Genomic DNA, 19,540 nt, shown 5'->3' with positions numbered 1-19,540 from the left:
ATTAGTTAATAGAATTTTTGAGGAGAATGAAAATAGAATTCATAAATCAATCAATTGTGATGAAGAAGCTTATTTAAATAAAACTAGTATTTAAACAAACACTTTCAAACTAGTTTATTAATGATTAAAATCTAATTCAAGAGCATGTTGTGTGTAAAAATTCTAATTTAAAGAACTGACTAGATTATATTTCCTTGCAAAAACACAATGCGCGAGGAATATGCAAATTAAATTAAGTACTTAAACAAGCCATTTACATTCAAGTTTGGCACAAAATAATAAAATTAGACATTTAAGAAAAGATCACATAAGTAACAGAATGTCTAGGATATTAACAAGTCTAAATGAGATTGGAATATGGCCAATTTGAGAGGAGGTACTCCGTCGAAACATAGTCCATTTGTTTGTTCTCACTCCTTTTTCTCGTGGTCTGAAACAAAGTGCTTACGTCAGAAAGCTAAATTGCTTTTCTCTCTTAAACTTACCCGGTTCCTCTTCTTCTTCGTCTGCGTCCATGATGTCGGCGCAACAGATCGAGTAGCAGATCAGACTGAGGAATCCAAGAGGCAGTCCGAAGAGCACTGAAGTCAAAACAGGGTTGCCCATCCACATGTCATACAAGGCAGTCTTTCCCTCAAAGAAAGCTCGGTACAACTTGACGAAAAACGAGTTACCTCCGTAAACCTAAAATTTAATACCTTTATAAATATTAAAGCACAAAATTTGAAGAAGGAACTGACAGGCGCGGACTCGTCGAGAATGGTGTCCAGAAAATGAATGATTGTTTCCGGAGTCAGTCCCGTAGGTCCGAGAAGTTGATCTGTGGGCAGGTGGTGGTGATTTGTGGTGGCATTGATCACGATCAGACTCGGAAGGGGGAGGACAGTCATGGCCACAGAGTTGGCCAAATCAGGACTTCCTGTCCAACCAAACTGGAAATGACTGAAGACCAAATTTAATTTTTTTTTCCACAATTTGAAATAGAAAAATCTTACTTATGGTACCTGTCCTTGTTTTCCCGAATCACAGACTCAATCATGTCCCGAAACCTGTTCAAAGTCATTAAATTTAAAAATGAATCTTATTTTATTTTTAAAACTGACTCAATCATGTGAGCTGGCACGTCCTCCAATTTATTTTCTTCAACGACGGCCAGGACAAGGTTTTTGTTACTGGCCAGCGTTTGGTGGATGTTTCCTCTGGTAATTTTAGGGAATGTGTGGAACCGCTCGGCATTCACCCAGTGGTGCAGACTGGCGTTCACAATCTGCAACCGCTCCTCCTCAGTTTCTCCTTTTGAGGGTGGTTCTGGTTTATCAAAATTAAATTAAATGAGGATTTTATGAAATAAATATGTTACCTTCGTAATAAAAGTGCATTGTGTCCTTGTACACCAAAACTGCAGGAACTTTTTTAAAGTCTATGTGCTGGGGTAAAAAACAAAATAAACCAAATTAAGTATTTACATTATTGCGCCTGAACTCACTTCTCTAGCAGTTTCTGGTGCCACTCCGTAAAAGTAGCCGTGCGGTTGGAAAGTTTCAGCAATCGAAGCATACGTCTCCTACAAAAATTTAAATTTTGTTTAGTGAAATTGTCTAAAAAATAAAATACAAAGAAAATGGTCAATAAATAAATTAAATCACCCATAGGACTCCTTCGTATGGCCCAATGTAGACGAAGAATAGGGAAATCGCCTTTCTCAGGTTTGCGATGCTCTCAGGCCTTGTGATTCGTTGAACAGGAGGACCTGAGACCCTGAGTGCAAAGTCGACAATGTCCTGTTTTGTTCTATCTCCTCGGAATGTGAAAACCTCTTCTCCCTTCATGCTAGGAATGAATTTTGGTCAATTATCAGAACTTGGTAGTTTGAAGATTTCTTACAACATGATCGTGGGAAAGCCGGAAATTTTTAACTCAGTGGCGACTGCTGTGAACCTGGTGCAGTCGACCTTTCCAACCCTGATGTTGGTGTTGTGCAGGGTCTGCGCAACGTGGTTCCATATTGGCTCAAGTCGTTTGCAGTGAGCGCACCAAGGCGCATAAAACTGAGAGACAATTATTGCAGTGCGAAAATCATAATCGGACATGAAAAGAACATTATACCTTGACCAGCCATTGGCCGTCCTTTCGAATGTCCAAAAATCTGCAGGGAAAAATATACACACGGGTTAATTTTAGATATTGATCAGTTGCATTTGTAGGGAATCATTAACTAGCTAATTGACTGGCGTTGCAAAGAGTGGCGTAGAAAATACAAAATATTATACAAAATTAACGAAAAAAATTCTGAACACTTTCTTTCCACACACTTCTTTCTATTAGTTTAATTAATTAATTACAATTTAATAAATTTACCTGTCGCTCAATTCAAGAACTCGGCTTGCCCCACCCTGGTGCTGCAGACCTGAAATTCACACGCAAATTAATGAAGAAATATTACGTAAATGTATTATATATTAATGAGCGATAGATATAATTATTTGAGATGTACCAAATTCAAATTAAATTCTCACCGAAGATAAACAGCAGAGAGAGCAAATGGAGTGAGCGTGTCATCTTTGCCGTTCCGAGCGTTTCTGAGTTGGTGCGTCAAAAGAACGGGAGAGATGAAGAAAATTGAGAAAAAATAGGCCAGCAAACACAACTAATGAGAGACGCGTAAATTGTTTAAGATCATCTCATGGTCGCACACTGTGTGAGTCGCTTTCGAAATATTCATTCATGTCAAAACCGCTTCTCGCAGCTAAAAGCTAAATTCGTGATGATGTGCGATTTGTTTTGATACCGATCGCGAAGGAAACAAAACACGAAAACACTCGCATGTGCCACCTGGCGGCGAATTCGGCGAAATTTGCAAAATCGGTTACGCCCCCGTTCAGACTGTTCAGAGCCGGTTTCCAAATAAAAATAAAATGCAGAAAATGGATTTTATAATCAAAATTGCACAATCACGTTACTTATAATCATCTAGAACCAACTGAAAAATCATTAAGGTATAATTAAATTTTCCATATAACGTGATGAAAACATGCAAAAGATTCATAATGTACATAAATTTTCAGTCGCTGTCAACTGTCGACCTCTGACATTATTATTGATTTTTTTTGCTGGTAAAGAGGGTAGTGAAATTTTGTCACTTAAATTTAATCTTATTTATTCCATCTTTTAAACCGGATTAATTTACGATATGTACACACATTTCTTTATGCTATTAATCTATGTACTATATGATTAATTCTTTTTCACAGAATATAAACAACAAATATCATAAAAGAAAAAAAAATGGCTAGTCCGGAGGAAAAAGTAGAGAAACCCAAGAACCATTCACCCCATGCTGTTAATGAGCCATGCCTGGCTGCGAGGATGCCATGGTTATCTCTCAGGCGCCCCCAGAACCTGCCAAAAATCACAGACATGGCTTACTTTCAAGATCAGATCAGTTTGTTGTACGAAAACACAGAGGACAGCAACAAAGAGTTCAATATTTTTTTGTACCGACTGTGGACTCTTTCAATGCCATACATTTTGCCAGATATGTAAGTAACTTAGTAAATATAAAATAAATATACTAAACAAAAATTTTTCTAATTCTTAGGTGGCAACTCTATTCCTCATACTGCTCGTTCCTAGAGGCGCGTCTACCAGAGGTTAACCCTGAGGCAAAGATGAGATGCGCCTTGTACTATTTCTGGACTACCCAAGCCCACGGAAAGGAATTTGTAAATGCTGTAACTGAAGCTGTTGACCCTAAATTAGCAATGCAGTCAAACATTCTTGAGTATCTCCATAAAGTCCGTCAAGGTGTCTCGGTACACATTTTTCTATATCATTTTTACTTCATTTCAATTTATAACTTTTGCAGCCCCTAACTGATCAGTGTGCCACGTTACCCAACAGCATTGTCAATCTCTTGCAAATTCTCTACAACCCGGTCCTGCTGCACCAATGGTTGCTTGTGGTCACGGAGCAGTATTTTCGAATTTACTCTCAACTCATTGTGCCACCCGTACTAGAATCTGTACCCCTTGGCGTTAAACAAATGACGGAGTCACACAACGCCCTAATGGCAGAATTTAAATGTCACATCAGTAGTTTGTTTGAACACTTGGAAACAATTAGGAAATCAAGTTGGGAGCGCAAGAAACCGAAAGAGGTGTCCAGGATATGTGCAGAAATATTTGACACGCATGTTGTAAAAATACTCTTCTACATTAAATTTTATGGAAGAAATCAACTTGTGTCTAAAAGATTGACAGATTTGAAGAACAAAGTCCTTCACAACAAAATGTACACAGACACATTGCTCTTCAGCGAAACTTTGATGCAACAGCATGACACCTCCTTCGAACATGGTTTTAAATTTTTCAACGGCAACAGCTTCACTTCCAGATTTACATTCTCGACGCCTGACCTGCCACCTTTATTTGCCAGTGACGATGCACCTCGTCGACCTCCTAGCTCTGATGTGATGCTTCGGTATTTCACCCCAGATTATGTAGAAAAGCCATGGTTGAAATGGTTTCCGACGGAAACTGAGTTTAACGAAGCTCATTTTGACATCATATATCTTCGTGGTCCTCACTTCAAACAGCTTGTTGATGAGCTTGACATGCAATATGGTGAGTACCCAAAAATACAAAATTGTAAATTTTCTACAATATTAAAAATTAATAAAAATTTGGGTTGAAAATGTTTTTTAAATTTGAATGCTATAGTTGAAAAACTTTTATTTCCAGAGATGACAACAGAACTGTGTGAGCAAGATTATGGAATGCTGCACTCTGCTATGATTGCTCGATATGAAATGAGGAAAAGCGAGGTTGAGGCTATACTTAAAACTTTATTCTGGGCAGAACTGACCCGCGTTTTGGAACCAAAAATAAATCGGCCTTCAACTTTCCTGAACTTTCCTACAGACGACTCAAGGACAGCAATTCTAAACCTGTGCTACCAAGATTTAGCAGACGAACATGCACAATACCAGGAATTTTTCGAGACTGCTTGTTTGAAAAGCACTGTCAGATGTTTAGAAGGAGTTCTTATACCGCGACCCAGAGAAGCTAAAAGCTTTTGCTCGCTTCGCAAAAGAAAATCTGGTTGGATGGAATTGAATGTAATAAAAAATCCTGGATTAAATATTTTCATTAATTTGTTTCAATTTTGTTAGGACATGATTGACACGATTGTTGTGGAACTAATGAGAATGCAGCATGGGCTGGAAAAGGAAGTCAAATATACACCTGAATTTCCAGTAGTCAAGTACATTCTGCCGTGGTTTGTGTCTAGCCACTTTTATGTATACCGCGCCAACGAGGAATGGCGAAATTTGCACACCATCCATGAAAGATATATGCGCTTCGTGTATGATCTCATCACCAGCTACAGCCCGTCAAAATGCGTTTTCACACTCACAAGTCTGCAAACGTTCCCGAGCATCCTTTCTCTGATCTCTCAAAACTCCAATGTGACATTTGTTGAAATCCTTAAGTGGAAACTGAAATGCATCGAGTCCGAGTATAAAAGACTGTTTTATAAAGAAGAAAAACTTCCCATTTTAGAATCCCATTTTCTTGAGCAGCTGAAAATTTTTATTGTGTTCGATTCATGTCTAGATTTCAAAGGGAAAGACAAAATGTGGGAAAATAACTTTGCCCTAAGCTCAAGATCCTCCTATAGATATTTGTCTAAGGTGGCATATGCATTAAAATTCTCCGCTGACTGGTTGGAATGTATGGAATATGAGGACACTGTGAAAGTCAACCAACTACGCCAAGAAAGCCTGTGGTTTTTTGTTAATTTAATTTATAGCCTGTCAAACACTAAAAAAAAGCAAATTAGTGCAATGATTGCTGTTTGCATTGACCATTTGAAATTCAAAATGAAGGAAACTGATATGGAAAGTTGCATTTCTACGAATGTACCAGAATTGCTGGTGGAAATTCAGTCTTTGAAATTCAAACAGATTGCTGGACTTGTGACCTATCTTATCATTAGCAATGTAAATGAGCACAAGAAGTCTAAAAAACGGTCAGAATTTTCTTGTCTTGAGCCTCTGGACGACTTGGAGAGAGCCCTGTTTGGCATTCTCAGAAATGATCACTGGGAGACAAAGCAGGTTCTCTCCCAGTTGTGGTTCAATGATGACTCTGACAGGCAAGACTTGTCTCTGGTGACCTTTGAGTTTGCTAAGTCAACTGCTCCGATACTGTATGCTCATGCTCTAGCAAATGTGAACCCAAAATCTTGCTTAAAGATGACTAAACCGGGAGAAATTACTTTCTGTCCAATCAAACACTGCAGGTGGTGCGGAAAAGTTGACGTTCAAGAGTTTAGAATTTGCGAGGAGTGTCTTTGTAATGAAGAGTATCCTGATGTCAACTTATTCTGCTCGGACATTTGCGAAGACAGTGCGATGAAAAAAAGGCACAGAGATGAGCATGAACGATTTCTTTTTTCAAAGTGTGATATTTAGGAAAGCACAATTGCATTAGACTTTTGGAAAGCCATTTGACTGTATTCAGTTAACATTTTTGTAGCTTTTTTGTTATTTTGTTTTGTTTATACCATATTTCATAATTTTAAAAATATATTGACTGTCTTCTTTTCTAAAAAAATTGCCATTATTTTATTTACTGTTCACCATATTTTTACAACTATTTGTTATGGTACGATTATTATTTTTGATAAATATTTAATTTGCAACAGATTCAAATCAGTTTTAAAGCTTTGTTATAAGCTAAGTGCTGCAATATTATATAAACACCATTTTCTGTTGCAGTTTTACTTTTCCTTATATTGCCTAATCCAGTTACGGATATGCTTCTTGTAAAGATTTCTGGCGTTCTTTACAGAGTCAGGGTCAGCAACGTTGGAAGCTCGCAGGTCAAGGTGGTGAGCTCCTTCTGGGATGATGATGGACAGAACAGTTGGGGCCAGGCTCTCCACAACTCCGCCACTTGTCCATGGGTCACGCAATCCATTGCTATAATATTAAATGATTTTCATCATTGTTTAAAATCTCAGTTGTTTCTTAAAAATCTGAAACTACCTAAAAATGATATTGGAAGAGAGCTTGGCCATTTCTCGTCCTCCGTATCTCTTGGCCACTAAATCGGGCTGTGGTTTGACCCAAGCAAACTTCTTGGTACAGTCAGCGGAGTACTTGTTCAGATCCCAGGGTTTGGCTTCAAACATGTCGTTGACCCCATCAGAGCACACAGGCATTACCATTTCAGTGCAAGCCTAAGAAAAAAACAATTAAAAATAATTTCATTTAAAATATATGTAATTTTGACAAAGGGCCTACCTGGAAATCCCAGCCCTGGTCGCCAAGGGCTCCGTCCGCTGACTCCACATCAAGGCACTTTGCTTTTCCTGTGTAGTTGAAGTAGACGCTAACACCTTTGAAAATTTGTCCCAGCAATTCTTTGGCGCCAAGTTTTGGGTCTCGTAGGTATTGGCAAACTTCCTAAAATTAAATACCATTAACATTTAATTTTATATTAGTCGCGGCAAAATATAATTTACTGACCAATTCAATGAAATTAAAATAAAATCAATTTACCAAGATTGGATTAGCTGGGAGAGGCATCAGGAAGCTAGTTGGGTAGGGGTAGTCAGTCATGGCCAAATTGGTGTAGACATCTACGAGCCAGTCCTTGAGGTCGGTAATATCGGACGCTTTGGTGAGGGGCTTGCAAGTGCTCCAGGCCTTTGAAAGCCAGGCCAGGCCATCCGCTACATGATGCATTAATTAAAATGTTTGAGGCAAATTTTTTATATTAAATACCAGATTTGGCAAGCTGATCAATTGCTCCCCAAGAGTTTCGAACACTGTCAGCGCACTCGTCGGACGCAGAACGGAAATCGGAGGAGACAATCCTGTAGAAGGCTGAGCACTTGTTCATTCCTTCGAACTCCAGAATTGGCGCTGATGCGGCAATGGCCCTACGAAAAAATATTGATATCAGTTAAATTTCAATACAACATGGAAAATTGTACCCTTGAACAATATGGGGATATTTCATTCTAAACCAGGCAGTCAGCATTCCACCGTACGACCCTCCGAACGAGATGACAGGGATGTCTTTCGCGCCTCTCAAGTTGGTTATCAGATCGACGTAATCTTCAAGCGCCTGGTGAGCCGTCAGATATCCCAAGTTTTCCTCACTCTGTGAAATATTAAAATTAAAATTCTCAATAAAATACTGCAATTAGTTTTTACCGAAAAAGATTTGTTTCCAAAAGGAAGAGACTCTCCATAATATCGGTGCTCAGCAAAAACAACACTGGCCTTCAATTGCTCAGCCAACTCCCACATAAAGCCCTGGTTATATACAATAGAATTTTAATTGAATGAATTAACAAACTTTTTATTCACTGTATTTTCCGCAAACATCTTAATGTCACCCTCGTTTCCAGTGTAGAATAAAATAGGTCCTGATTCTTGATTCCAATGAGTGTTGTTCACCAGGTATCGCATTTTAAAAGTAGCGTTTAAAGCAAAGCTAAAATGGTCCACCTAAATGTTTAAATTACACAGTAGTAAGCACATAACAATTTTCAAAATTTATTTACTCACAGGAACGGTAAAGTACTTTGTCTCATATTGATAGCCGTGTCCTTCTCGAAAGGTAAAAAACAGGAAAATCATCCACACAATAAACATGTTGGAGCTAATAATGTGCTAGAGTTATTTAAAATTTTGATGTAGAAAAAATTAAAATTTTACAGTTACATGAGAGCAAGAAAATTACCTAGGTTTATGCAGAGTTTATAATGAAATATAATTCATCAGAGCCATTCAAATTGTTACTGTTGCCTAAGGAGATGATTAATCTTGTGCTCATCTACAGTCCCTATGCCTTTTGACCCTTGTTTAGTTGCCGGCACCAGCGAGTCTAAGGGTCAAAAGTTGCCTGCGATTGGGTGGAGCAAGATTTCCTAATTAACCGCAGAGGACTGCTATCCAACCATCTGACGAGTGCTAATTTAAAACCGGTTTTACTAACAAGAGAACAAGCAACACTATTCGGTTTTCTTAATAATTGACAGGTCTGCAAATTTTTAGCAGTCATTCAAAATATTTTATTTTAAAGGATTCGATTGCATAGTCAAAACTGTTGATTCAAAGTTGCATTTCAACATTCCATTAGTAAATTATATAAGAAATTATGTCTTTCTTTAGTGCTGATACATGATTATCTGGTCATGGTTATTGCAAAAAAGCTCGAATTATGGATAAAATATATACACGTTTACATAACAGTCAATCAATCATTCCTGATAAACTAATAAAAGACAGGAAAAAATTACGTGAACCAACCAAGATGTAAAATTTTGTAAAAAAAGCTAATGTATGAGGTTAGCTTTGTAAAAAAGGCACATCATTTCAAAAGATCAGTTGAGATTGACGCCACCAACGGCGCCTGCCAAATCCTCCTCTTCTTCGCTGAACGGGCTCTGACCAGCGTTCCGAGAGGTTGGCGTTGTTCGAGGCATGCTTAAGGAAATAAAGTTAAATTTTCAGCAAAACATACGAGGAATAATAATGTTGAAGATATATCAGTGAATGATAAAAAAATTACCCATATCTGCTGAATCCAATTCCACTGGCAGACGGTGGAGTTTCAAATGGATTCATGTGTTCTGGGTAGTTTCCATAAGAACTGTTGTTAGACGGACTGGCTGGGCTGTACGGAGGAGGTGGGTCTCGCATGGGTCCAGAAGCGTTTGGCGAAGAAGCGGTCGTTGGCAAGGCAGGGTAGATGTTTGAAGCAGAAGTGGACGGACCTCTTTGGCTTTTGTACGAGTTGATTCTGTGCCTGGCACGGATCACAGCGTGTTGAGCTTCGGGAGCACCTGCACAAAAATGAATTAAGCCAAGGACCAATTTGATTTATAGAAAATATTTTACCGGAATATTTTAGGTCGTGAATGTTCTTGTCTTGTACGTCGGGCATTTGGTTTACTACATCTTGGTGCGATTCAAAAATAATGCTGCATTTGGCTGCCATTTCCAAGTAAGCTTGAGAAAGCTTTGTTAAACTTTCCTTAACTCTGATTAATTTTACGGCTTCGTTCTCCTGGACTTTGTCTACAACTGAAACAAAAAATAATAGAAATTTATTGCCAAGTTTATTTTTGTAATTTTTTGTGAAAAGCTTAATTTTTAATTTTATTGCCACTTCTCTTGAGAATACATCATGATTAACATAATTTTATTTGTTTGCTCAAATTTATAATTACAAAAATATAAAACCATTTAAATTTAATTCCTAAGTTTGCTTATTTTTGTTTTAATTTAAATCAAACTTAGATCATCACTAAAAATTAAAACATGATACCAACCTTCCATTTGTGCCAATTCTTTAGATCGTTGTGCCTGAGCCAGTTTGACCTCGAGTTGCTGTGCATCTTCAGCACTACTCTTCTTGTTAGCCTTACGAATTTCCTTCCGAAGATTAGTTTCGGACGCTTCGTGGGCGGCCAACTGGCTCCTGGCATGATCCACTGAGCGCTCGCCCTCGTAGATCATCTGGAAGTTGTTGCGAAACTCTCGAAGGTGTTCGTTGAACTCCTTCTGGACGTCCTCCCAGATCGTGGAAAGTTCGAGCAACTGAATCAGAGTCTCTTGAATGGCTCTGTTTTCAGCCTTCAGTGACCACTTGAGCAGGTCCTGAGAGGCCATCGTCTGCGCCTGGGCAAAGTTCTTGGCCGCCAGACGCATGTCCCTCAGGCCACACAGGACCAGGCCCAGCTCACCATGGCCTGTGCCAATGGATTTGAGACGGATGCTGCTCCTGAATTAAATTGGAGAACAATATTAAAAATTTCCCCTGAGCAGAGAAAAATAACGATGTTGAAAGAGAAAATGAAGGTCACAAATTCCTCAAAGAGAAACTTCTGATTTAATTATTGAAATTGCATACCTTCTTATGACTTTGCTGGCTTTATCCATTGGTGACAAGTTTTGGCGTTGGAAAGGTGTCGATAAATTCAATCACAGAGAGCGAGCAGCCATCACAGAGATTAAAAGATAACTCTCATAAAACTCGTGTTTACATTTGCAGCGCAGCTGGGAAATGACATCCCTGCGTGTGGGCGGGCTCTGTTGTGTCTTTTTTTTATCCTGCAATTATTCAGACGTGCTTCGTTAACGAATCGTTTCGAAGAGAAAAATAAATATTACCGTTGCCGAGAATCAATAACACACAGGATTCGTGCAATTAGCTTCTATTCCAAGCAAAAGACACAACTTTTTCTAAGCAGATTGCACCCACAATTCAATAGAAAAACCAACAGAAATTGTTTTCGACTTTTTTTGTACTATTGCAGTTGTGCCAACATGACGAAGAATAACATTTTAAATGTTTAACATTTCAAATAAGATTGTACGAATTTAAATAAAGAAAATAGGAACGAAAATGTAAAAAATTTAAATTTGAAAAATTATTTGAAGTTTTTAAACTGTTGAACTGAAAATCTTTTATCGCGAATTTTAGGAAAACATGATGGACTTTTCGCTACAGGAATCCCCCACCACCGGCATGGTTTGGTTGATTGTGCGAAAAGCATGGTGCAAGCCGATATAAGAAGCGCGATTTTGCGTGGTGTGCCGGTAAATAAACTCGTGGTTGTCCTAGAGACGGTCGAACACCATGTCCCAGCAACTTGCAGACGTTCAGTCAGCAGACGGAGGCATCGTCGCCGACCAGTTTGCAGACATGGACGCGTGTTTTGATGCCTTCGACCAGGACGGGTGAGTTGCGGTAAATTTGCATTCATTTGTGGTGTCTAGACCGGACAATGGGTGCTCTTTGTTCGCAGAGACGGCAAGATCGACTTTGCTGATTTCGGCAGGATTTGCTCGGCCCTCTTCCGCAACGACAAGGGCATCGTCTACACATGCTCCGAGGAAAATCAGAAGGAAATGTTTGGCATTTTCGACCAGAACAAGGTTTGCAATTTTTCTGTTTACATTTTTGTTTGAGAGAAAGAAAGAGTCTTGAATGAAACTTGAGAAGTTTTTAAGTGAATTATATGAAATCAAGCTCCATTGAACTCGATCACAGTAAATTGAGTTATAAATTCTAGCGACAAAATTTATTTTATTAATTATGTACTATAAAAATATTTCTAAGCTGAAAGTTAGCGCTTTTAAATATTTTTTAGTCTCAAAATCATAAAATCTTAGTTTTATTAAATTAAAAGATTACAAAGTATGCACTTGAAATATTAATTGAAAGATATCAGATATATCTGCACCGATTGAGCAAAATTAATTTTTTTTTATCTGACCATCACTTATTTTGCACTTATCTTTAATGATGCAAAAGTCAAACAATTAATAATTATCTTCTTTTCTCTCAACGACAAAAGCCAAACCGCATCCTATATTTTTGGATAAGAATTGTTATCCTCTTGCAATGACAAATTAAAATTCGGCTCTCAAAGTTTTAAAATCAAAACGAGTCTCTTTGTCCGCAGAAGGTCACACACCGGTGGGTACAAAAGGTTTTTGTATCAGGGTGTGACCAAAACCTATCTCTGCATCAAACAATAAATAATCCCGCAACAAAGGCCTCTGTGAAGTTTATGCACAGATAAAGCAGGGCGTGGGATTGTAATTTGTGTGCAATTTTTGTGATCAGGGCGCGTCCCTTCAAATGTAATTTGCGCGGCACCCCTTTTTTTAAACCTCATTGATGCTCAAAATAAGTTTAAAATTAAATTCGATAAAAAAAGCTTGATAAAAAAATAATGAAAAAATTTTCCTCCAAAGTTTTTCCATATTCAAAAAAGGTCTAATGCTTAATACTTTTTGGTCTTTGGTGAATTTTACAAAAGACCTTGTAATTTTTTTATCTTAGACTTTTTGTGCTCTGATAAGTCTGATATTTGGAGTTAAAAAGTTTATTGCATCATTTACTGAAGGAAGACTATCCAAAAGTCCAAAATTATAAAATGCGTCATTTGCCACTTTGATTCATAAAGTTATTTTTAATCCTGAATTGTTAAATATTACATCCTTGCAAAATAAAATTTAGTGTCTAAGAAAAAAAAAATAATAAATTGCTTCGATTCTCGTTTAAAAAAGAACTCTGCTGACGTGATTGACCTTCTATAAAAGTAATTGGTTAAAACTATCCCCCAAGTTAACCACGGAAGCAGTTTTTATTGAAAATTTCCATGATGGGGTGAGTCTCGGCGGCGCTCTTCTCATGCCAAAAGTCGTTTGTTTAGCGCCAAAAATAGCCTCTCTCGATGGGCAATCAAACAAGTTCGTTTCAGGGCCCTTCTTGTGTGCAAAATGACGTGAGGCGAAATAATCGAGAAAAGTTAGTTTGATCGATTTGTTTGATTTGTGTTCTGATGGCGTGCGTGCATCGCGGGTGTGAAAATGCAGACGGCACGAGAGAGAATGAAAACCGACTGCGCCACTCGGCGAAAAACTTTTTAATTGGTGCCAGCCATGCTGCTCGAAACCCGAGTCGATATTGCAGCAGTCGTTTGAAATGCTATCACCTGCGAATTATCTTTTTCGCTGGAAGCAAACCTTGAACTCGTTAGAATAAAGTAATGAAAGGCACACAATTGTTCCCGAGTTTAAATGTCAAAAGTCAAACTCATTATTACAATTACATATTTTTGTATCAAATTTATATCATTTTTTCAGGACGGATATATTGATAGGAACGAATTCAAGTTTTGTTGGAACAAGTGGATCAAAAAAGTAAGTATATTATAAATTTTCAAAATTAAATCTTAATTTTTTCAACACAGATTGTGCGCCCTGTGAGCGTACTTTTGGTCATCGACGTCCAGAACGACTTCATCTCGGGCTCTCTGAGTCTCAGCAACTGTACCGCAAAGCAAAACGGAGAAGAAGTATTAAATTTAATCATCTTCTGTCAAGTTCTAAATTTATTCCATAATACAGGTCATCAAGCCTATTAATCAACTGCTAGACAATGTCCAATTTGACGGCATTTGTTACTCGCTGGACTGGCACCCAGCTGATCATGTGTCCTTCATCGACAACATCACCAAGAGGAAGATCCACTCAACCAGTCCAGTAAGTAAACAAGCCTTAAATTTGAGAAAAACTATTATAATTTGAAAATCAGTTGCGAGCGGACCAGGCCCAGGTGTATGACACAGTCATTTTTGACGGCAAACCGCCCACGACCCAAAGACTTTGGCCCCGCCACTGTGTCCAGAACAGCTGGGGTGCCGAGCTGCACAAAGACCTGAAGGTGAATGTTTTAAAAAATCAAATAACCACAGAAGTTATTTATTGAAATTTCTACTTATAGATCGGAAAAGACGCCACTTTGGTGTACAAAGGCATAAATTCAGATGTTGACTCTTACTCCGCCTTCTTCGACAACAAGAAGATGAGCCGCACCTGCCTGCAGGAAAAACTGGTTGAGCTCGGTGCCACTGATGTTTACGTCTGCGGACTTGCCTATGATGTCTGTGTTGGTGAGGATTTATAAAATTTACTAAAATCAATTTAAAAATTTTAACTATTTTAGGATCTACTGCTGCTGATGCTTTGGCCATTGGCTACAGAACCATCATGATCAACGACTGCGCAAGGGGCGTGAACTTCGACGATATTGAGAGCACCAAGAAGAAGTTCAAGGATACTCATGGAATCATCGTCGAGTCAAGCCAGGTGAAGGCCATGGTTGAGGGCAGAGACCGGAGGCCCGAGTTGGGCTACAAGTTGGCCGTTGAGCTGAAGAAGGATCAGCAAAAGTGATGCACTATCTAGTTTTAGAGGAAGCCAAGGTACGTAGCAGGGTTAGTTAGGTGTTAGGCCGATTCCTTGGAAGTCCCATAACAAAATTGTGGCCTATGCAGCAAATAATCTGCCTTTAAGCGAGAACCAATCGAGCTTCAAAAAATGTTGATGCCTGTACTTTTGTCTCCTTTGCTGACTTTGTTAATAATTTGACTACAAAAATCATGATTCTCTCAGTACTTAAAAGGCACACTCTAGTTAAATTGCACTGATAATTTAAATTTTAAGGTTGATTTTTGTGGAGAGATGCACACAAGCCTTCTGTGTTAATGCTAGTAGAAATAAACTTGAATATTTTTATTCAACAAGTATCATATTAGCCAAGAGAACAGATTATTATTCTTTTCCAATAATATATAATAATTATAGGCGATTGCACAACATTTATTTGTTAGTCCATCTAGACGTGTGACTAGACAAAGTTGTTATAAATGTTTCACAGAACAATCGATTGGCCCTTCTTTGAACGAGAGGCTTTTGGTTTGATTCACAACATCGACGTAAAACAAAGTACAAAACTCTGAAGAAAAATATATATAATATAATTCACCCCGTGCACATCACAGATCAGATATTTTCAAATTTCAAACATTCAAAACTTTGAGCTGAGGCACTTTGGACAGTTTCTTTTCTCTCTCTCTTGTTGAAATAGCATTTCGGATATAATAATACTTTTCTTGTGGTGTTTGCAGTTTGTCGTGAGATCATTATTCCAGTTCGTTGAAATAATTATCAAAATTTTAATTTTCAAATCACTCAATCTTCCAGTCGTCGTCGTCCTCAGGCGCCGACAGCACCACTTGCAGGCCGCGCGCGTTTTCCGTTGGCGCCTCGACCACTTCAAACGCCTCCCGCAGGGCCGCCCTGCAGGGCAGCGACAGGGGATTCTCGCTCAGGTTGACCACCCGCAAACTGGGAGCGTTTTTCAGCACGTTCACATCGACGTCTGCCAATAATTTAATTAATAAATAAATCTAAAACGATTTTTTTTAAATAACTTACGGTCTATCCTGTTGTAGGAAAGGTCAAGCACTTCGAGGGCGGGCATTTTGATGGCTGAGGGTGGAAGGGCAGGGAGGTTGTTGTGGGCCATGTTAAGGATCCTGAGCTGGCTCAGGTCAGACATCTGCTCTGGAAGGGCACTTATTTTGTTGTTGGCCAAATTGAGATCTATGGACACAAAATTAAGGAATTTAGTGATTTAATCAGATTTTAATATTTGTTCCATTTTTGAAATAGAAATTCTAATGGAATTTAATGTGTCATTTTCCATTATTTTCTTTTTAATTTATTAAGATTTTGATATTTTTTTTTTTATTATTATTACGTGTGATCTCGGTGAATTTTTTGGGGAGGCTGGGTCCAATCTTAGTGATGGCGTTTGTCGAAAGGTCACACGTCTGGAGGACGGTGTTGCGCATCAGATGGTACACTGCGTCCGGGATTTGCATGAGCTGACAATCGGACAGATCTGCGGAATCGGAACAAAATTTTATTCAAGCTCCATTCTCGTTTAATGACTCATTCGGATTGTAAACAAGGAAGCGAACGTTGGGATGCGAATAAATGCACTGGCCGTTCTTTCGCAGCTGTTTTTCTGCTGGTTCAAGGTGAGAAAGCAGCGTGCGCGCTTATTTCTCTTTTTCATTGCTCCATATAAGGGCGCAAACTCCATAAATGTCCAAAAGGAAGAGAACGTTTAAACTGTAAGGTCAATGCTGTCTCATTCCTTGGATAAATTATTCTTTTAAAATTTTTTTGCAAGCGTTTGAAATTTATTCTTCAAAATTTTAAAATAATACAAAGTGAAATTAAATTTAAAAAGTTCATAAAAGTTGCATAAATTTTTGGCCAAGGCTGTTTCTATGTGTAAGCGGAAATCAATGCAAGTCTGGGAATAATAAACTGCGCCGAGCGAAACATTCTACGCGCCGCTTTATATTTTGTGAAAGTGCGATATTATTGCTCCGGAGTAAAAAGTAAACAATGATTTTAAGCTATGTTGCTGCTAACAGTGCCAACGAGATCACATCTTTGCCTTCTTTTTCTAAAGCGCCAAATGTAACAATTAAATTCTGTCGAGTTAAAATTAAACTTCGGGTTTAAAAAAAACTGAAGTACGCGTGAAGTTGTAACCTTGTCTCGAGCGTGTGTTACAATTTAAAGCTCTCGCGTGTGTTATGAAAAGAGTCGTGAGAGCGGCAATTAAGTTATGAAAAGGCGAAAGTGAGTTAAATTTTACAGTTGCCTGCATTCGGCGGCGCGCGAGAGATTTTCATTCACTGCGTGCGCTTTGAGCAACTCGCCGTAATGTACAATTCGCGCCGCGTGAGATGCGGTTTGACGCAACACCAAAAGCTTCCTTGTTAAGTTTCCTCACCTTCATTTACAAGCCCTAATTAATTTTGCAATTGACTTAATATAAAATTCCAAACTCCAACGATCAATTAATTAAAGTTACAAAAACTATAATATATATAAAAAAATATAATTTTTTTTTGTTATCAAAATAATTTTTATTTTCAAATTCAAACTTGGGGTTACTGACCAAGGTTGCAGGTTTCCTGGGCGTCGTTGCACCTGCCGACGACCCTGATGACCGCTCGTCCTGCCATCCGGGTGCAGTGCATCACTACGGGCACGTTGGGTTCATTGGTGGTTGAGTTGGTCATGTCATCACCGAACTGAGGCATTTTGCCCGCCCGATTTTCCGAACGATTCAAAGAAAGAAATTCCAAAAAGTAGAGAAGTAATCCGTGGACGACTCTCCTCTGTCTTGCCGAAGACCAGGAGAGGTGTTGGGACACTGACTGCACGGCACGCGTCGCGCTTTGCTTTATATGCGGCGCGAAGAGGGGGACTTTTGCGTTTCGCCAGTAACGCATCTTCCCGTTGATGTATCGAAGGGGTTTTTGCCCCCGAATGCAACTGGGGTGAGAAAGTTTGACCTCGTTTTTCAAACTCGGTGTCTTCATTGTTCATTCACATAAGCAATATTTTTCATGTTTAATTATCTAGGTTTGATGAATTTAGTCCAATTCTCTATTTATCCACATTCTACTTCTTTTAATTATTATTTAAATTAAAATTATCCTTATTCGATCAAAAAAACTACCTTTTTTGTTTCAAGTAAAACTGATCCTTTTTTAATTTCTTATTTATTCCTTCTCGCATTCTTCGTCATTTTAAATTAAAACTGCTTATTTCAAGCTCAATTTACTACGACTTTTTGTGTTATTTTTGCGTCCTTTGGTGCAAAATATTGCGCGGCGGCGCTTTCCTTGAAAAATTCCCCAGCACGCGGCACCCCTCGTTCTCCGGACTCCGCAGTTTGCTTTGCTTTGCTCCCTTGAATATGGTGTCTACGACCCTATTTCGCTAGAAATTTGCGTCTCAATTTGAAAATCACGTGGAGCACAGGGATTATTTATAAAACACGCGAACAGGCGGCGGAGGTTTGTGCGAGTTTCCGCGCAGTCTGTCTCTCTCAAAATGTTTGATGCACGCCGGCTAAGAATGAGACATGCGGAAATTTCGTTTTTTTTTTCGTCTCTCGATTGTTTTGAGATTTTCAGCGTGCAATTAATTATGGATTGTGATTTGTACATAGAAAGGTATTTTTTTTTTCAATATTATTATTTAATGAACCATATTTAAGCTAGCTAAAAATTTTGAAAGTAGCTGGAAAGTATTCTCTCTATTATTTGAAAAAAATGGAATGAAAAGAAAAGAATTTAAATAATTTTTTATAGAAAAAATTAATGTTAGCAGACTTTTTAACAATTTTTCTTTTTAGAGCTTTGTAGTTCAGTTCTTTTTGATTCACATAGTTTTTATGGAGTAAATTTTATTAGGAGGAACAATTTAAATTAATTATTAGATGATTTAAATGCTTGAATTTGTTGAATTTTCAAGGTAAAGAAATTTTATTATCGGAATTATGTTTCTTAGGTGATTTGTTTGGCACGTAAATAATGCATTTCTGCTATTTAATGCCAAAAATATTTGTTAAATTTTATTTTATTCTCTCTTCATTTATTTTTCTTTGCTTTTCATAAACAATCTCATTTGAAGTTTGTGTTCATAAGAATTTTAAATAAGGAACGTGGCAAATACAAAATTCCATTTGTGATATTCTGTGTCCTTATTGTTAGTTATAAATTTTCCACACCCTTGGTCGGAATATCAAAGCGAGTTGGAGGTCAAAAGAGTGGAAGATAAATCATCTCGCTTGAGCTCTATTTCTGCGCCCCAGAATCGGGTGCATCTGGACGCGAGTTGCACAAATCGCAGAGGAGAGTCGTCCAAAGCTGCTTCTTCTCTTGCTAAAATTAGCTGCCTTACACGGCGGAAAACCCCCCGATCTATTACTAGGCCAAACACAATCCGAGAGCGGCCAACAAACTTCAAATAATTAGCTACTCACACTGAACGAGACCAGAAGTTGCGAGAGAACCACTTTTCCGTTTCTCGGGCCAACCACCGAAAGGAATGGGGTGTCCTTCGTGAACACATGCGATTTTTGCCCGGGTTAAAAATAGCAGTCTTGAAGAAAAAGAGGCGCACTCGGAGTTTCAAAATAGACTTGAGGCGCGCGGTCTTTGATTTGTGTTTCAAACTGACGCGTCATTTATGTTTTGCCGCAATGGGGATTTCCACCCAAGTTTTCGTCTGGAAATGTTCCCGTGAATTTCAGTTTGCCAGATGGCCCAAAATTGATACAAA

At 38.4% G+C, this 19,540-nt stretch overlaps 6 protein-coding genes across 9 annotated transcripts; 2 read left to right on the top strand and 4 right to left on the bottom strand.

Moving 5' to 3' along the window:
• Positions 1-89: 89 nt before the first annotated feature.
• On the bottom strand, positions 90-2,806 carry LOC132204697 (protein disulfide-isomerase TMX3). Its single transcript, XM_059633352.1, has 12 exons — positions 2,517-2,806; positions 2,359-2,407; positions 2,107-2,146; positions 1,885-2,048; positions 1,647-1,830; positions 1,487-1,564; positions 1,361-1,427; positions 1,104-1,308; positions 996-1,049; positions 741-942; positions 486-684; positions 90-430 (listed from the first exon to the last, which is right to left on the bottom strand). The coding sequence occupies exons 1-12, from the start codon at positions 2,557-2,559 to the stop codon at positions 411-413; spliced, it is 1,305 nt and encodes a 434-aa protein (XP_059489335.1). The 5' UTR covers positions 2,560-2,806; the 3' UTR covers positions 90-410.
• LOC132204694 (uncharacterized) lies at positions 2,609-6,608 on the top strand. Of its 2 annotated transcripts, XM_059633345.1 has the most exons (7): positions 2,609-2,996; positions 3,066-3,192; positions 3,252-3,539; positions 3,599-3,812; positions 3,866-4,622; positions 4,740-5,116; positions 5,171-6,608. In XM_059633345.1, exons 3-7 carry the CDS (start codon positions 3,286-3,288, stop codon positions 6,473-6,475), a joined length of 2,907 nt encoding a protein of 968 aa, XP_059489328.1. In that variant the 5' UTR covers positions 2,609-2,996; positions 3,066-3,192; positions 3,252-3,285; the 3' UTR covers positions 6,476-6,608. The 2 variants fall into 2 exon arrangements, with proteins under 2 accessions (XP_059489328.1, XP_059489327.1); XM_059633344.1 differs by lacking the exon at positions 3,066-3,192 and having other exon boundaries at positions 2,610-2,996.
• Positions 6,603-8,934, bottom strand: LOC132204696 (lysosomal Pro-X carboxypeptidase). 2 transcript variants are annotated; one of them, XM_059633350.1, is made up of 10 exons: positions 8,760-8,934; positions 8,585-8,678; positions 8,384-8,524; positions 8,228-8,329; positions 8,005-8,174; positions 7,793-7,950; positions 7,568-7,740; positions 7,310-7,471; positions 7,052-7,245; positions 6,603-6,985 (listed from the first exon to the last, which is right to left on the bottom strand). In XM_059633350.1, the coding sequence occupies exons 2-10, from the start codon at positions 8,669-8,671 to the stop codon at positions 6,784-6,786; spliced, it is 1,389 nt and encodes a 462-aa protein (XP_059489333.1). In that variant the 5' UTR covers positions 8,672-8,678; positions 8,760-8,934; the 3' UTR covers positions 6,603-6,783. The 2 variants fall into 2 exon arrangements, with proteins under 2 accessions (XP_059489333.1, XP_059489332.1); XM_059633349.1 differs by having other exon boundaries at positions 6,604-6,985; positions 8,585-8,689.
• A 132-nt stretch (positions 8,935-9,066) lies between these two features.
• LOC132204699 (uncharacterized) lies at positions 9,067-11,345 on the bottom strand. Its single transcript, XM_059633354.1, has 6 exons — positions 11,195-11,345; positions 10,935-11,134; positions 10,354-10,805; positions 9,920-10,105; positions 9,591-9,864; positions 9,067-9,505 (listed from the first exon to the last, which is right to left on the bottom strand). The coding sequence occupies exons 2-6, from the start codon at positions 10,961-10,963 to the stop codon at positions 9,403-9,405; spliced, it is 1,044 nt and encodes a 347-aa protein (XP_059489337.1). The 5' UTR covers positions 10,964-11,134; positions 11,195-11,345; the 3' UTR covers positions 9,067-9,402.
• A 202-nt stretch (positions 11,346-11,547) lies between these two features.
• Positions 11,548-15,158, top strand: LOC132204698 (nicotinamidase). The gene is made up of 8 exons (XM_059633353.1): positions 11,548-11,764; positions 11,833-11,962; positions 13,682-13,738; positions 13,789-13,893; positions 13,946-14,080; positions 14,133-14,261; positions 14,322-14,490; positions 14,544-15,158. The coding sequence occupies exons 1-8, from the start codon at positions 11,664-11,666 to the stop codon at positions 14,771-14,773; spliced, it is 1,056 nt and encodes a 351-aa protein (XP_059489336.1). The 5' UTR covers positions 11,548-11,663; the 3' UTR covers positions 14,774-15,158.
• LOC132204700 (leucine-rich repeat-containing protein 20-like) lies at positions 15,075-19,366 on the bottom strand. Of its 2 annotated transcripts, XM_059633356.1 has the most exons (5): positions 19,242-19,366; positions 17,364-17,447; positions 16,143-16,286; positions 15,818-15,985; positions 15,075-15,761 (listed from the first exon to the last, which is right to left on the bottom strand). In XM_059633356.1, the coding sequence occupies exons 2-5, from the start codon at positions 17,443-17,445 to the stop codon at positions 15,568-15,570; spliced, it is 588 nt and encodes a 195-aa protein (XP_059489339.1). In that variant the 5' UTR covers positions 17,446-17,447; positions 19,242-19,366; the 3' UTR covers positions 15,075-15,567. The 2 variants fall into 2 exon arrangements, with proteins under 2 accessions (XP_059489339.1, XP_059489338.1); XM_059633355.1 differs by lacking the exon at positions 19,242-19,366 and having other exon boundaries at positions 17,364-17,637.
• Between the last annotated feature and the right edge of the window lie 174 nt (positions 19,367-19,540).

The sequence above is a fragment of the Neocloeon triangulifer genome, unplaced genomic scaffold (genome assembly GCF_031216515.1).
Source record: "Neocloeon triangulifer isolate White Clay Creek 2 clone unplaced genomic scaffold, ASM3121651v1 ptg000022l, whole genome shotgun sequence".
Taxonomy (NCBI): domain Eukaryota; kingdom Metazoa; phylum Arthropoda; class Insecta; order Ephemeroptera; family Baetidae; genus Neocloeon; species Neocloeon triangulifer.
The sequence above is the reverse complement of the archived record's forward strand: the minus strand, read 5'-3'. Positions and strand labels throughout refer to the sequence as shown.

Excerpts from the sequence above, each read along its gene's own strand:
- LOC132204699 (XM_059633354.1), bottom strand. The coding sequence starts at position 10,963 with ATGGATAAAGCCAGCAAAGTCATAAGAAG. Across the intron at positions 10,106-10,353 it reads AGAATTGGCACAAATGGAAG|TTGTAGACAAAGTCCAGGAG; the intron begins GTTGGTATCATG and ends TTTTTGTTTCAG. Across the intron at positions 9,506-9,590 it reads ATTGGATTCAGCAGATATGG|CATGCCTCGAACAACGCCAA; the intron begins GTAATTTTTTTA and ends TATTTCCTTAAG.
- LOC132204696 (XM_059633350.1), bottom strand. The coding sequence starts at position 8,671 with ATGTTTATTGTGTGGATGATTTTCCTGTTTTTTACCTTTCGAGAAGGA. Across the intron at positions 8,175-8,227 it reads TTGGAAACAAATCTTTTTCG|AGTGAGGAAAACTTGGGATA; the intron begins GTAAAAACTAAT and ends AATATTTCACAG. Across the intron at positions 7,472-7,567 it reads TCCCAGCTAATCCAATCTTG|GAAGTTTGCCAATACCTACG; the intron begins GTAAATTGATTT and ends ATTTAATTTTAG.
- LOC132204700 (XM_059633355.1), bottom strand. The coding sequence starts at position 17,508 with ATGCCTCAGTTCGGTGATGACATGACCAACTCAACCACCAATGAACCC. Across the intron at positions 16,287-17,363 it reads CCAGGAAACCTGCAACCTTG|ATCTGTCCGATTGTCAGCTC; the intron begins GTCAGTAACCCC and ends CCGATTCCGCAG. Across the intron at positions 15,986-16,142 it reads AAAATTCACCGAGATCACAC|ATCTCAATTTGGCCAACAAC; the intron begins GTAATAATAATA and ends TTGTGTCCATAG.
- LOC132204698 (XM_059633353.1), top strand. The coding sequence starts at position 11,664 with ATGTCCCAGCAACTTGCAGACGTTCAGTCAGCAGACGGAGGCATCGTC. Across the intron at positions 11,963-13,681 it reads GCATTTTCGACCAGAACAAG|GACGGATATATTGATAGGAA; the intron begins GTTTGCAATTTT and ends TCATTTTTTCAG. Across the intron at positions 14,081-14,132 it reads AGATCCACTCAACCAGTCCA|TTGCGAGCGGACCAGGCCCA; the intron begins GTAAGTAAACAA and ends TTTGAAAATCAG.
- LOC132204694 (XM_059633345.1), top strand. The coding sequence starts at position 3,286 with ATGGCTAGTCCGGAGGAAAAAGTAGAGAAACCCAAGAACCATTCACCC. Across the intron at positions 3,540-3,598 it reads CCATACATTTTGCCAGATAT|GTGGCAACTCTATTCCTCAT; the intron begins GTAAGTAACTTA and ends TCTAATTCTTAG. Across the intron at positions 3,813-3,865 it reads AAGTCCGTCAAGGTGTCTCG|CCCCTAACTGATCAGTGTGC; the intron begins GTACACATTTTT and ends TAACTTTTGCAG.
- LOC132204697 (XM_059633352.1), bottom strand. The coding sequence starts at position 2,559 with ATGACACGCTCACTCCATTTGCTCTCTCTGCTGTTTATCTTCG. Across the intron at positions 1,565-1,646 it reads CATACGAAGGAGTCCTATGG|GAGACGTATGCTTCGATTGC; the intron begins GTGATTTAATTT and ends AAATTTTTGTAG. Across the intron at positions 1,309-1,360 it reads AATGCACTTTTATTACGAAG|AACCACCCTCAAAAGGAGAA; the intron begins GTAACATATTTA and ends TTGATAAACCAG.